The following is a 16,794-nucleotide window of genomic DNA, read 5'->3' as shown; positions in this document are numbered from 1 at the left end:
GATTCCCTACCTACAAAATGTTTTAGTAGGATATTTCTGACCCATCTATTTTTCTTATTGTAGGCAAACCTGAAATTTGTGGATTCTTACCTATACTTGGTGTTTGTTTATATCTTTTCATATAAAGTTTGGTGTAAAGTAAGATCTATGATTTGTACGAGACTGCTTTGACAATCCAATCTATTGAGTTAACACGATTATTTTCCATGACCACATCTGAGATGCCTCTTGTAATTCTTTATCAGTGTACTTTAACTTCAGGTTCTGGAGCCTGAGGACTATACACGATTATTTTCCATGACCACATCTGAGATGCCTCTTGTAATTCTTTATCAGTGTACTTTAACTTCAGGTTCTGGAGCCTGAGGACTATTTTAAGGTTTGAGCAACCCTAGCCATTTGTTTGTAAGGCTTGGGATTTCTATAATAGTAAAATTTATTTAAACTCTTGATATACTTTTAATCTATTTCCATTCACTCTGTATCAAGGGATAGTAAACAAAGAGACATCAAGAAGATTCAATCTTTAAATCTGGAAATCACCCTTGGATTTCCTGTCTTCTAAAGGATTGCCAACAACTGTCAGAAGCTAGGAGGAAGTTATGAAACAGATTTTCTCTCAGTGCTTCCAGAGGTATCAACCTTGCCAACACCTTGATTTCAAACTTCTAGTCTCTGGAACTGTGAGGCAATACACTTCTGTTGTTTTAACCATCCAAGTTTATGTATGTTGTTACAGCAGCCCCAGGAACCTAATACAGCCACAATGCACGGCCAATCTCTTTGGCCCTGAGCTGAATGTCCTTTTCCTTAGTATTTGTGCCTCTGGACTGCATCTTCTCAATAGGAGTAATTTGTCCTTGCCTCAGGCAACGTCTGCTTAAATGGAAGAATGTGAAGGGGACCTGAGATACTAGGTTACAATTTCCTCATCTACCATTCTTGCTAGGTCTCCCACCTCTGCTTTTGCTTGAGTCAATGTTAGTTTGGGGCAGAGACTTTGGCTTGCTAACCCTTACCCATCCAGCTACTGTAGTAGCAGCTGTCTTAGACTTCAGACTGCAGGTAGAAAGGATCGTTATACTAAAATAATATTCTCTGATCCGCTTGCAGAGAGAACAGATCCACCTTAAAACTTTCTCATTCTTGTTTGACCTTCCTAAAGGCTCGAATAAGTTGAATTTTTCAAAACCAGGTTTCTCACCCTGTTTTCTTATTCAGCACAAGACAGTCAGTTTAACCAGTTGTCTTACACTTAAAACTGCTAACTTCCAAGACTTGGACTGAGTGGCCCACACTGCCCTTCACGTGACTTCATGAGCTTGGCCAGACTACATATAAGGTCTAGTCCCTGTTCAAAAGTTCACACAACCACTCAGATATAGCTCAAGTTGCTTCCACTTTGGTTATCTTTATTGTCTTTTCAGATGCAGTTGGACCAGGTCTCCAACAATATCTCTGTGACCCAATTTCCTACCTCAATGATCTGCCTAACTCTGTCCTGACTCCATTCTCAATAGGACCTCTCTTTATGGTGGGAAGATGGCTGCCACAAATATAAACTTACATTCTCTCTCATTTTAAGTCAATAAAATGTTAGCAAAATCATGGGTAATTCCATTCGTTTTGGTTGGGTCAAGTTCCCATTTCCAAATGAATCACAGTAGATGGGTCAATACCAAGTGCTGAATAACTTAGGTCTGAGTCATATGCTCTGGCTTTCACACCTCCAGAAACACATAGACTAATAGTGAATGAGGACTAAATTCCCAAATGGCCATTTGTAGAAGAAATGGTGTAATTGAAGCTAACAGTCAGAAAATATGCACTACAAATAATGGAATTAAAATACTTTTATTGATTGGTATTTGAAAAATAATGCATCAAAGAGAAAATAAAAATCACTGCACCAGAGATGAAAATCTACATTTGTAGGTTCATCAAAAGATAAATGAATAAAGACTGTAGTATATCCATACAATGGAATACTACTTAGTAATAAAAAGAAATGAATTAATGATACAGGTAGCAACTGGGATGAATCTCAAAATAATTATTCTGAGTGTATCTTAGTCAGCTTTGGGCTGCTGTAACAAAATGCCACAGACTGGGTGGCTTAAACAATACACATTTATTTCTGACAGTTTTGGAGACTGAGAAGTCCAAGATCAAAGTGCCATCAGGTTTGGTTCCTGGTGAGAACCCTCTCCCTGGCATGCAGATGGCCACCTTTTTGCTGCGTCTTCATATGGTGGGGAGAGAGAGAGAACTCTGGTCTCTCTTCCTCTTCTTCTAAGGACACTAATCCTATCATGTGGGCCCCACCCTTACAACCTCATCTAAACCTAATTACCTCCCAAAGGCTCCACCTCTAAATACCATCACATTGAGAGTTAGAGCTACAACATATGATTTTGGTGTAAACACATTCAGTTCACTGCAGAGTGAAAGAAGTCAGACAAAATGTATGATTCCATTATATAAAATTGTAGAAAAGGTAAACTAATCTATAGAAACAGAAAGCAGATCAGTAGTTTAGGGACAGGGCTAGAAGGCAGAGATGGAACTGGAAAGGTTTCAAAGGGCATGAGGAAATTTTGAGCAGTGATAAATAAGTTCACTATCATAATTGTGGCGATTTTTTCACAGGTGTGTTGTGTCAAAACTTATACAACTTAAATATTCCACTTTTCATGAATATTTTGGTTATTTGTTGTGGCCCTAATAATCCTGCTAAGAATATTCTTGTAGCTATCTTTTAGTGCACATTATATGTATTTCTTTCATTTATGCAACTCAGAGTGGGAATACTAGGTCATGGATATTTACATACTCTTAAAAAGTTCCCTTGGGCTCCTTTGCTCCTGGCCCCAACCCTGTAGTTCTAGGCAGCCGCTATAGATTAGTTGTAACTGTTATGGGATTTCATATAAATGAAATTGTATATAATGTACTCTTGTGTATGGCTTCATCTGCTCAGAGATTCATCTATGTAGTTGTATATGTCAGGGTTTTTTTGGTAATTGCTGAAACATATTCATTGTTGGAATATATTACAACCTTTTATTCCATTTACCTGCTGACAAGCATTTGGCTTGTTTCCAGTTTTGTGTTACTATGAATAAAACTGCTATGAACATTTGCATTATGGTCAAAGAACATCATCTTTTGGAATTTATTAAGGTTTCCTTTGTGGCCTGATACACAATCTACTCCTGTAAATATTCCATATGTGCTAGGAAATAATGTGTATTCTCCATGTGTCAAGTAATTCTACATAAATTTAGTAGTTCAAACTTATTACTTAGGCATTTATCTGCTTTTTTTCTCTGCTGCATTCATTAGTTTCTCAGAGGGTTTTAACATATCCAGTTACAATTTATCTATTTCCCTGTACTGTTTGTTGTTGCTAGGTTTATTTTTAGATTGTAATGTTAGAAGACATGTACATTCGTGATGGACATATCTTGTTGTTCTATTGTTCCTTTTACCAGTATACACCACTCATTTTCCCTTATTTTTTTTTCCTGTTTGGCCTTAAATTCTATTTTGTTGTGTATTAAAATTGCTACCCCAGCTTGTTTTAGTTCATATTTACTGGTAGACTTCTTGTCATAGTTTTATTGTCGGACCTTGTATTTATAATTCAATGTAATATATATATAATTTAATTGAATATAATTAAAATATTAAAAAAACTATTTTGTTAGGTTTAACCCATTTACATTCACTTTAATTACTGCTACATTAGCCCTGTAGTTTAACACCTTCTTTTGTACTGCACTTTCTATTTATTTGCCCTGTCCTCGTTACTACATTTCATTGGATAGAGTGAATTTTCTTCTGATGGATTACAAATCATAAATTTTGTGTGTATAATTATAGTATCTATTTTTAACCTAAGTCCCATAATCATGTTTATTTACCCTATTGCTGTCTTAAACTTTACGTTTTGAGTATTTGAGTAGATACTATACCATTATCAAGATCTCATGTCCCTTTGGACTCTACCTCCCTTCCCTGCTTTTAGTTGGATATATTTTCTTTCTTAGAGTAAACTTATTATCCAGTAGGCATGAGATTTGGAAGAGAGGACGGGAGGAATGAATGCCTGTGGATGTAATGTTCAGTAGACCACTGGACTCATAGGTCAGGGGCGTAGAGAAAATCTGGGCTGGACATTTGGAATCACATATAGCTAAAACCATTGCTCCAAGAAGAGGGGGAAGAAAGGGTGGGAGAGAGAACGCTAGATTTTAAGGTATAAGCAGAGAAAAAGCCTGCAAATGACACTGTAGATCTACCTAAGGAAATGGTGTCATATAAAGGGACCAGTTTAAATGTACACACTATACCTACTGCCCAGGAATTAATTTTACAGATATCGCTATTAGGCGTAGATGCAATTCTGCTGACAGCCCAGTTATGCTGATTCTACTTCCAAGGCGCAGTCACCTGCCAGAGCCCATCAAAAACAGGACTCTGGTCAGGAGTGGCCTTGCTGTGGTTATAGATCTTTTTTGTGGCCTCTTTCAATTCTATGCAGAATTCTCCCTCAATTCCTAGGAAGAATGGGGGAGAAACTCCATATTCCTCAAATAGATCCTACTACACTGCCCGCAACTTTACAAAGCAAGAGCTTCACTTGAATTAACTGTTGAGATGGCCACCCATCACCCATACTTTAGTAAGGATTAATTTAATCAGACTATGCTCCTAATATCAGAAACTAAAGCCACAGGGCAAAGAAGGAGTAAAGAAGACTGAGTTTTAACCATGTAAGTCTTTAAGAAAGGGCAAAGTAGAATGGTTTGGTAAGGGATATTCCGCTCAAGGCAGAAACATGAAAGTAACAGGTTCTTACAGAATATATATGCTACTTAATGGGAAATATGCTATCCATTACTATAGTCACAGAATTCATCAAGAAAAGTATCAAGTCTTCAGAGACATTTAGGTGTTAATATTTCATCTTATGCTACCTCCTAATGGCAGTGAAGAGAAACAGTGAGGTAGTACAATTTTAAGGTCTTAGTTTGAATTCTTATTTGTGCATTTTAATAATTTATTAAATAAATTTATACACTTCATATTTAATAAATATGTATTATTTTAGGTTATTTATGTACCTGATGCCTATGGGACAAGCATTCATTATTATATTTCTCATAATTTGTTTGCTATCATGACCATCATTGACATTACTTCTGCTAACACATATATAAATCAAATAATATACACCAAATGCAAGCCCAAATCTTGCAATTACACTAACATCTATTATTTACTATGTGCCAATAACTGTCCTAACAATTTAAATCTATTAATATATTTAATATAAATATATAACATATTTCCATTTGCTGAATTTGTTTAAACAAACCAATTTAGAAATGTCATAGAATTAAACAAAACTTGACATGTAAACATACTGTCATGTTCCTGAAACAGACATTGATACCTGATAAAAGTTAATAATTGCTTGTTGGAAAGCTGTCCATAAATAAGGCTAGTCTTCAGCAAAACTAAAAATATTTTGTTTCTTTAGCTTTTCTAGTATGACAATGCAATACCATCAAACTATAATCAAATATAATAAAGACAATATTGGATGGATCCATCAGTACCACTGGTTACAGCTGTTAAAACTGTTTGTTCTTGGAGACACATAAAAACAATTAAGCCAATCACATCAAATAATTTTCATGGCTTAAAAAAAAATCACAATTCACTGAGTAACGTTAATTATGGTTGTGGTCAAAACTTTCGGTAAAGGCTATTTATGGCGTGCGTGGCTGAACATGCACTATTTATAAAGATACTTGCCAAAAAAAGAAGATGTGGTACATATATACAATGGAATATTACTCAGCCATAAAAAGGAACGAAATTGGGTCATTTGTAGAGACGTGGAGGGATCTAGAGACTGTTATACAGAGTGAAGTAAGTCAGAGAAAAACAAATATCGTATATTAACGCATATATGTGGAACCTAGAAAAATGGTACAGATGAACCGGTTTGCAGGGCAGAAATTGAGACACAGATGCAGAGAACAAACGTATGGACACCAAGGGGGGAAAGTGGGGGTTAGGGGGTGGTGGTGGTGGGATGAATTGGGCAATTGGGATTGACATATATACACTAATATGTATAAAATGGATAACTAATAAGAACCTGCTGTATAAAAATAAATAAATAAATTTTTAAAAGAAAAAAAGATACTTGCCAATTTGTTATAATAGGAGATATATATCCATTATAATACATACACATAAATATGTAACATACATGTTACACACACACACACACATATATATATATATATATATATATATATCCCCTTTTAATAACTTTATGAGGAAAGTATTTTCCCCAACCTGCAGATGGGGAAACTGAGGACATATAGGTTAAACAACTTCCCCTAAGTTATACTAGCAAGGGTGGTACCAGTATGTGAATCCAGGTAGATTTATAACTTAAACTCCTAATTATTTCACTACACTGACTTCCAACTGTGTATGTATACAAAATTTCACATTTGAGTTTGTCTCATTTTCTTAACTGACTTTCTGTCACTCTGGGTTGGAAATGTATCACTGTTAGGAACTAAGTTAACATGTATCTTTCTCAGGTCATTGCTTACAAAACTACCGGCCAGCTCTTCTTTCTTTGTGGGGGCAGAAATTTCTTGACATGCTATTATATTTTTCATTTTAACACTAAAAGGCAATTCAGGATAAGGTTTTAAAAAGTATCAATTTAATACTGAATATTTAGAAATATGGTACACACAGACACCACAGAAATATAAAATGCACACAATTATCAACTATTTTATGAAAACTTAACATGGATGGCTGACATCTTCCAACAGATAAAACTCTAGACAAAGGTACCAGATATATTTGAGTTTTCATTTTAAATACGATTTAGTCATGCAGACAATTAGGTTTTTAAAAAAATAAATATGACAAATATATGGATTTCTGAAGTATAAACTGACATACAAATCTATATATTTTTGTAATATTTTTCATTAAAGCATCCTTAAAGAAGCATTCTGTAACATGAAGTTGAGAGCTCAAATTAGATGAAAGGCATGAGGTTTTAACAGAACTGAGTAATTCACATACCAAACATCTACATAAAAGTAAAGACAAAATTGCAAACATATTTGCTTTATCCTCCAAGTCATCAACTTCGTAAAATTACTTACTGGAATAATTAATTATAAGATAAAATTCCCAATTCTGAATGTTAGTAAGGACACACATATAGGAGCAATATGAGAAAAAGTTAATTCTTCCTTCTGAGGAGTGAAGGAGTAGCGTAATTGTCCCTTGGGGATTGTCAAAGCTTTCCTAGAACTCCGAGGGAGTAGGTTCTTCTGTAAAACAGCACGAACTAAAACTACATCCCCTTATTAGTACATAAACCTATGATAAGCTTTCTTTTTCAAACTTACAGATGCTCACAACTGTGAAACACAGGTTAGTGAATTGGGCTAAAATGTCCCTACCCTCCATTTCCCCCAAATGGCAGCTTCAAAGGAAAAACTATCCATTGCCTTTTTCACCTGAACAGCTTTAATAACATTTATATTATGAATTTAAAGAGAAAAAATAATCACCTCACACATAAGCAAGCTTGATGGAACTTAAGATGGAATAAATACTAGGTATCAGAAGAGCATATTCCTTAATGGAAGTTAAAACATCAAAATTAATTGGATTATGTCACTAATTTAAAAGTTAACACAGGAGAGATAAGAGGATTTTCTTGAACGAATTTAGAGCAGTGGTCCCTAACCCTGACTACAAATTAGAATCACTCTGAGAGCCTTTGGAAAAACTGAAGTATGGCTCTACCCATAAGAAATTCAGATTTAATTGTTGTAGGGTGGGGTCTAGATGATTCTAATATGAAATGAGGGTTGAGAAACAACTGATTTGGAAAAGTTATTGATTACTCAGGGTGAATTTGATTTAAATAAATTATTCAAAATATGAGCACTTCCTACATGATAGGCACTGTTCTAAGTGCTAATGTGGAGAAAATTCTTTTTTCTATAAAAATCATTGGATATTAATATATCTTTTATCTTTTGAATAGTTACATAATTTTATTAAATTATTACTCAAAGCTTTTATTACGGTCTGCTGTCATAAAAGATTTCCTTCTACTTTTTTGAACTATCCTCACTTGATATTGTAACAGAATAGATCAAACTCAAACTTCTTCTCAAGATATATGTAGAGAATGTAACAATAACAATTTCATTTTTCAAGTCACGGTATATGAGGTATTCTCCACCTTATATCTGGAGTCACAAAGCTATAATTTAAAAACTGAAATTAGGTATTGCTTTAATGAATCAAAAATGTACTACCACTGGTGTCAGTGCTTGCTTTATATTGCCTAAAAAATAATCTATGACAGTGCCTCAGAGAACCTAGTAAGAGTAGGTCTTTAATGCAGACCATGTTTCTTATGACATATTTATAAAACATCCCTTTAAGAAAAAAGTTACAGGAATATGGTTTTTGAAACATAATTAGAAATTAATTATTTCAAAGGAACAGAAATATAGTTTTTGAAATGCTACATAATTAGAAATTAGTTACTATCCCAAGATGATAGCTTGAGCTTTAACATTTTAAATTAAAGCCAACTTTATTAGGTATTATAAAATGCACTCTAACTCATGAAAAAAGTCAGATTTAATAAATTTGATTTGTATCTACTCTTCAAACATTTTTGAGGTTTAAATTTGCTAAAACCTACTGACTAATTTATTAATCATACACTAGGCTAATTATCTTTTTTCTAGCTGGACAACAGGCCAAAAATGATGAAATTTTGGTTAAACCATAATATATGCATGTATAGAAAAATGCAATAGCAATTTATTTTCCATACTTGATGGACTTAAAACAGCGTTAAATTTTTTGTGGAAGCTCAGTAGTCAAAATAAATATTTAATAAAAATATACACCATAAGATATCAAGAACTTAGTGTTTAAAAATAAACTTTGTCACATTGTTTTGCCTTCAGTTAAACAGAACTCAATTTAGGTATCTAAGGTATCTAAGAATAATTAAGGTATGTTTTTGGAAACAAAATTAAAATTCAAGTAACACTAGAAAGATAACACTAAGATGAAAGAGAAACTTACTATGTTTTAGCTCAAAAGTTTAATCAAGTTATAGTTACTGGGACTTCTCAATATGACTATGACCCTAATAAACAGGAATAGTTTGGGAAATAAAAGTCAAAGAGTCATGATTATGTGGTTCATGCTGTGAAACCCTCAGTACGTAAAAAAATGAAAATACAGTATATATGAGCACCATCTGAAATGTGTGTGCGTATATGTATTTAAAACTTTACCTAATTAAAAATAGCCATTTAGAGTGAAGTTAAGGACAAGCACACAGTTATGAAAATACATTCTTAAGCTAACATGTCATATGACTTATTTTAAAATGTTTAGTCTGGTGTTCCTTCTAAAAATCAAAAAAAGAATACAACATAAAGAAAGACAGCCAGTATTCTTTTGTAGTGCAAAGTCCCTTGGAAACAGAAGGTTACTGAAGAAAAAATAATGTGTTCAATAAGTGTTTTCAAATCCATAGTCAAATTCCAATAGTTAAAGGAAAAATGAAGTTAGCTAATAAATATGAATTCACAGAATAATCCAGCACATGTTGGATTTGCCCCCATGGGATTACCATTCAGGCCTCAGATTATTTTTAACTGAGGGTAACCAATATTATTCTGCTGAAAGAATCTTCCTTCTATAAGAAAAGATACAAATTTGCCACCTGTAATTTCTGCTATAGTCACCAAAACTCTAAAAACTACTGTCATATATAATACATACCCTGGGGTAATGAAAGGGTCTTTAATGAAAATCTTATTTTGATCCTACGTAGAGGCAGCTTATGATAGACTGTTAGTATCCTTGCTATTTTTCAAAGCTCTCAGTATAAGTAATCATGATATAGACTGAAGTTCTTTGAAACCACTGTCACGTGATAAAGGGTAATGTTATTCACCATTTAAAATACGTTCAATCTCTTCTAGTCTTTTTAAAGCAGCAACTCTTTTCTTCTCAATTTCTTTGATTTCTTTTGTTGTTTTGTGGGGGGTTTCTTTGTCTGTATTTTTTCCTAACTGTTTGTTGGATTTCGACTGACTTTTATTATCACTTGGTTTTATTATCTGTATGGGTCTGGGTTTACTTTTGATTTCTTTTTCATTTTCAGTTGGAATTCTGTCTCCTTCTATAACTGAAGTCTTACCAGCTGGGAATACTGGCTGTTCTACAAAACTAGATGAAGAAATTTTATCTCTGACTATATTCAAATGGCGTTGAATATATTCTTCATGTGGTGCTAAGGCCAATGTTTCAACCAGGCATCTTTCAGCTTTTAATAAGTCCTTCTCTTCAAAATAAACAACACAAAGATTGTGTTTTCCTTGCACATTGCTTGGATCCATCTCCAAAATCTTTTCAAAACATTTTTTTGCTCCAAGTATATCTTTCTTTTGATTCATCAGAATGTCTCCTTTTAAAATGAGACCTTTGATATGATCAGGATGGTATCTGAGTAACTCTTCCAAGATTGGCAAAGCCATTAATTCCTTTGCAGTCTGAGAATACAGGAGAGCCAGATTAAACAGAGCACTTCTGAAATCGGCTTGTAATTTTATGGCTTTCTTCATCCACATCTCTGCTTCAGTGTCCTTTTTGTCATCCATGGCAAGCATTCCCAGATTGAAATAACCATTAGCATCTAGTGGCTCCTCATTTACATAGCTTAGAAGTCGTTTTCTAGCTTCAGGTCTGAGTTTAACCTCACCTAAGAATTTAAAAAGAAAAAAAATTATATTATGAGCAAATGAATAAGTCTGAGGAACAAAGCCACTTGCAAGTATTTATCTAGATTACAAAAAGACAGCATCGAAACAATTAACTGCTGTGCCTAAATTAAAAAGCAGAAAGAAAAAATCTCAAAGTTTTCATAGGAAAGACGTGTATGAAGCACTGAAATGGCAGCTCATTTCCTTTCCTTTAAAGCAGTAAAAGTGCCTCAAAAGCTAAAAGGGGAGCCAAAGCAATCTTGAGGGAAAAAAACGGAGCCGGAAGAATCAGACTCCCTGACTTCAGATGACACTACAAAGCTACAGTAATCAAGACAATATGGTACTGTCACAAAAACAGAAATATAGATCAGTGGAACAGGATAAAAGCCGAGAGATAAACCCACACATATATGGTCAACTAATCTATGACAAAGGAGGCAAGGATATACAATGGCGAAAAGACAGTCTCTTCAATAAGTGGTGCTGGGAAAACTGAACAGCTACACATAAAAGAATGAAATTAGAACACTCCCTAACACCACACATAAAAATAAACTCAAAATGGATTAGATACCTAAATGTAAGACCGGACACGATAAAACTCTTAGAGGAAAACATAGGAAGAACACTCTTTGACATAAATCACAGCAAGATCTTTTTTGACCCACCTCCTAGAGTAATGGAAATAAAACCAAAAATAAACAAATGGGACTTGATGAAACTTAAAAGTTTTTGCTCAGCAAAGGAAACTATAAATGAAATGAAAAGACAACCCTCAGAATGGGAGAAAATATTTGCCAATGAATCAACAGACAAAGGATTAATCTCCAAAATATATAAACAGCTCAATATTAAAAAAACAAACAACCCAATCAAAAAACAGGCAGAAGACCTAAATAGACATCTCTCCAAAGAAGACACGCAGATGGCCAAGAGGCACATGAAAAGCTGCTCAACATCACTAATTATTAGAGAAATGCAAATCAAAACTACAATGAGGTATCATCTCACACTGGTTAGAATGGGCATCATCAGAAAATCTACAAACAACAAATGCTGGAGAGGGTGTGCAGAAAAGGGAACCCTCTTGCACTGATGGTGGGAATGTAAATTGATTCCACTATGGAGAACAGTATGGAGGGTCCTTAAAAACTAAAAATAGAATTACCATGTGACCCAGCAATCCCACTACTGGGCATTTACCCAGAGAAAACCATAATTCAAAAAGACACATGTGCCCCAATATTCACTGCACCACTATTTACAATAGTCAGGTCATGGAAGCAACCTAAATGCCCATTGACAGGCAAATGGATAAAGAAGATGTGCTACATATACACAATGGAATATTACTCAGCCATAAAAAGGAATGAAATTAGGTCATTTGTAGAGAGGTGGATGGACCTAGAGACTGTCATACAGAGTGAAGTAAGTCAGAAAGAGAAAAACAAATATCGTATATTAACACATATATGTGGAATCTAGAAAAATGGTACAGATGAACCGGTTTGCAAGGCAGAAATAGAGACAGAGATGTAGAGAAAAGTGTATGGACACCAAGGGGGGCAAGTTGGGGGGTGGTGGTTGTGGTATGAATTGGGAGATTGGGATTGACATGTATACACTAATATGTATAAAATAGACATAACTAATAAGAACCTGCTGTATAAAAAATAAATTAAAAAACACAAAAACAAACAAACAAACAAAAAACAGACTAAAAGGGATGAAATATCTCCTGATAGTTTAGATTCTAACTGGGAGTATACGAAGAATAGAGAATTAAGAGGAAGAGGCATGGGATTTGCCAACAAAAAGATATGTTCAATCTTGATTCTGTTAATGTTATGACTTTATGCACTAAACAAATTATTAACTTGTCTGGGTTAACCCACTGAATTTTCTAATAATTACATGAGATATATAAAAATGCTCAGTAAATAGTAACTATGACTGGATAAACAAAATGTTCTAGTCTTATTAAATCAGATATTTTTTGTATGTTATTTAAAAATTTTTAAGACTTTTCAAAGGTAAAAATATACCATTATATATAAAGACTATAAATATAAATCAGGTTTTAGGAAACAAATATTTATTGGGATAATTTCTATTGCAAATAAATATAAAAAAATTCAATTTCTAAAACTACACACCCCAGGGTGCAATCTTGTGTCAGATAATGGGCACCTTTCATGATTACTAAGGTTAGCTAACTTTATAAAAACATTAGTTTCCTAAACTTAGCTTTTTTGAATAACAGGCATAAAGATCTTCCTCTATTCTTTTATGTGACAATATGATAAATAAAGAAAATGTGAAATAAATCAATAGGCTTAAGTTCTTGTCTTGGACTAGTTACTAACCTAGCCATATAAAGTTAGGGTAGTTATTACATCTGTTTGGTCCTGACTCTCTAATCTACAAAACAGATGACTGGCAAAAACAAACTCAAAGGCCCTCTTTAGCTATAAAATATGATTTTATGATTCTTACATTTTTGCAAAAGTTTTATAAAAGTATCTAACAATTAATACAGAGATTTTTCCAAACATAAAAATTAAGATTATAAATTATATATATTGCCTTCTGAAGCAGTACTAAAATATATCAAAGATCCTGATTTATTGTGATGAATAATTTAGTTTTGCTAAATTTACAGAAAATACAGGAAATTATAATAACATCTCAGAAAACAGTAAAACTGGATACAAAATGATATCAAAAGTATTTGGGGGCTTCCCTGGTGGCGCAGTGGTTGAGAGTCCGCCTGCCGATGCAGGGGACATGGGTTCGTGCCCCGGTCCGGGAAGATCCCACATGCCGCGGAGCGGCTGGGCCCTGTGAGCCATGGCCGCTGAGCCTGCGCGTCCGGAGCCTGTGCTCCGCAACGGGAGAGGCTGCGGCAGTGAGAGGCCCGCGTACCGCAAAAAAAAAAAAAAAAAAAAAAAAAGTATTTGGACTTAGAAATCAAGAGAAAATAGAATACTATTTTGTCTAAAACATATAATGCTCTTGGCTCTCTAGAAATAATTACCTAAAAATTTTTACAAATTCAGATTATTTGAATAGTATGATATTTATACCTAAGATATATTTCCATGAATAAAATGACAAACTAGATAAATATGGTATTGCTTAATAGACTGTCTGAAAAATCAGTTTTAACATATACCAGAAGAACTAACAATTAGTATTGTCATATATGTTAAGGCTATTACTTAAAAAGTTTACTTCAAGCATTTTAAATATTCTTCTTATAAATTATTTATGCAGTTTTGATATAAACCATCCATTCATAAAATGTTTGCTGGGGGTAACATTAGGTTTTATTATATTTCAAACTAGAATATGTTTAAATCTAGAAATATTTTGAAAAAACATACCTGATTCTTGCATTAATATAGCAGAATTGAATAATGCTAGCTTATGCTTTGGATTTAGTTCTAAAGCATGATTAAAGTTTTTTAGGGCTTCATTTGGTTCTTTAAGTTCAATATGAACAATCGCCAAGTTGTACCAAAGATCTGCATTGTTTTTGTCCAGCTCTAGTGCTTTAAGATATGCTTCTTTTGCTTTGACAGGTTTATTCATTTTTAAAAGCAATTCTCCTCTGTGGAAAAATCAAACACAAGCTTTACTTCCATTACCATGTCAGTCTATAGATACTATTTTTCACAAGTTTTAAGCTTTTCCACATATTCACAGCTTTCCTTTTAACTTAGGTTCTTAAAATTTTCTTTTAAAAATAACAAACTGTCCTTAAACCTGAACACATTAGTTTAGCAAATTTGGCTTGATACGTTTTCAAATACTTTTAAAGAAGGAAAAAGCATGCCTGATGCTAGAGGGTAAGATGTTGGGAGGTATCCAAGAAAGGGGAACAGAGAAAATATATTCTTTGAATATATCTTGAAAAACAGCAGACTAGTCTACAACAGAAAAATGATAGCAACTAGAGTGGGAGATCAATTTGTCAGGCGATGAAGTAACAGCATTTGAAGAAGGAATATAAATACAGTAGTGATGAGGAAATTCCAGTATTCAAATCTGTTAGCAATGTCTCGCTATACAAAAAGCAGAACATTAGAAATTGTTTACCCCTTAAAATTATTTAGTTTTCTTCGATGTATTCTTATAAAATGACCATTCATTAAAAAAAGGAATTTAAAAAGCCGATCTGGTAGGATGGAAGGGCAATAGTGCCACCTGTAGATACTTTTGAGGAACACATCTGGAACTAATGATCACAGTTTGAAAATCATTTTACAAATTATTCTAATATGGTTACATTTTCTGTTACAGAGCTTAAAAAAGTCATTTTTACATATGTGCAAATCAGTTTAAGTACTGAAATGAGTTACTTTTATTATAATACTACTCTTTCCTGAAGTATTAGCATAGGCATGAAATCAAATAAACTACTAATATTCCCAATTTCTAGAATAAGTGTCCAAAATGTGATTTTTTAAAATGCAGAGATTATTAATTCTTTATAAATTAACATATGACAGGTTTTATTTATAGATACAACCCCAGTAAACTTAGTGAATTTCAGCAGGTACTAGATAAGGCTGAACAAAGACAGCTTCCAGCTATGAACAGATTTTATTTCAAAAACTTAAATTTTGAATGCATTTTCCCCATATAAACAATGTGACAAATTATAATTAGGTTTCTGGAGCACGCTGCAAAACAAAGTTTAACATAAAATTTTCCCCAGGTACAATACAAATGATAAGACTTACATGAGAAAATATATCAAGTTCTAACATGTACTGCAAACACTTTTTTACTGGCAACTAAAAAGTTTCCTTGTAGTAACAATAACCAGTCAATTCTCAGTATTAAGAAAGCTCTTGAGAGTTTGATATTATATAATTATTTCTTAATTAATTTTATATATAATGATTTCTTAATTATACAATGATTTCTTAATTATTCTATAATAATTAAGAATAACTTCTTGTAAAAATAACTTAATTATTTTGTAACAATTAAGAATTATAAAAGGTAAATTTCAGCTGTTTTAAATAAAAATGAATTTGGTGATGAGAAGCAAATGAAATTAAAGAGGAGCTTTTCCTACCCTTCCTTTTGTATAAATAAACCTAAGTGTGCTATTATCAGTTATGGATTCCCTTGTCAATTTAAAATCAAATCAATTAAATTTGTTAGTCTAAAACAGGCTATATTTCTATGCTCTTGGTTGCTAAGATTTACTAGAAGAAGAAAAAAAGCCAAATTAGTCTAAATAGCTTAAAAGTATATGCAGATGCAGCTTTAATCTTCTATAGTGAAAAGCCTAAAGCGAACTACAACACCTGCTAATGTAAGCCTGCTTGAAGTCGGGTCTCATGCTTATTGCTTGTCGGTACAGCTGATCTGCTTCTTCCAGTCGGGACTCATTTGCTCGTATCAGGTTGGCCAGATTAATGTAAACATTTAAGTGGTTAGGTGCAATTCTGGCTGCATATTTTTTACCAGGAATAATCTGTTAAAAAAAAAAAGTGTTTTTAGAATTTGACAGTTCAGTACCAAATAAAATCTGAAGTAAGTAGTCCTAGTGTTTTATTTAAAATTTACATAGAACATAAAAAGATACACTGCAATACTAAAATAATACATAAAAATGTGAAATAATCTGCAGTATACACAAAATATAAGTAAAATAATTAAAGTTTAGTAGCAGTGAAGGTTGTATTTTTTCATTCATGCCAGCTCAATAGATTACTGTTAGATTTTTATATATGTATTATTTTATGAAGTCATAGAAATCAGAACTTCTAGAGGCTAAGGTCCCTTAGTATGTTTGAGTCAGACCAGGAATAGAACTTGGATCTTTTCTCTCAGTCTACTGTATTTGTTACACCATGTCAGCTTTCATGTTGTCAGCAAAATATTTCCTGTTTGTGATAACAGG

The 16,794-nt window shown here is 33.3% G+C and overlaps 1 protein-coding gene across 1 annotated transcript in view; it reads right to left on the bottom strand.

Annotated features, from left to right (window-relative positions):
- TMTC3 (transmembrane O-mannosyltransferase targeting cadherins 3) overlaps window positions 1–16,794 on the bottom strand; it is a gene marked incomplete at its 3' end in the record, with an annotated part of 81,802 nt that overhangs the window by 11,349 nt on the left and 53,659 nt on the right. Inside the window, exons 12-14 of the mRNA XM_079715250.1 lie at window positions 16,196–16,365; window positions 14,258–14,484; window positions 10,061–10,867 (exon numbers count right to left, since the gene is read on the bottom strand). Coding sequence (XP_079571376.1) covers window positions 10,061–10,867; window positions 14,258–14,484; window positions 16,196–16,365 — 1,204 coding nt within the window. The remainder of the gene's footprint in view (window positions 1–10,060; window positions 10,868–14,257; window positions 14,485–16,195; window positions 16,366–16,794) is intronic.

This window comes from Hyperoodon ampullatus (genome assembly GCF_949752795.1).
Source record: "Hyperoodon ampullatus genome assembly, chromosome: 11".
NCBI classification, from domain to species: domain Eukaryota; kingdom Metazoa; phylum Chordata; class Mammalia; order Artiodactyla; family Ziphiidae; genus Hyperoodon; species Hyperoodon ampullatus.
The sequence above is the reverse complement of the archived record's forward strand: the minus strand, read 5'-3'. Positions and strand labels throughout refer to the sequence as shown.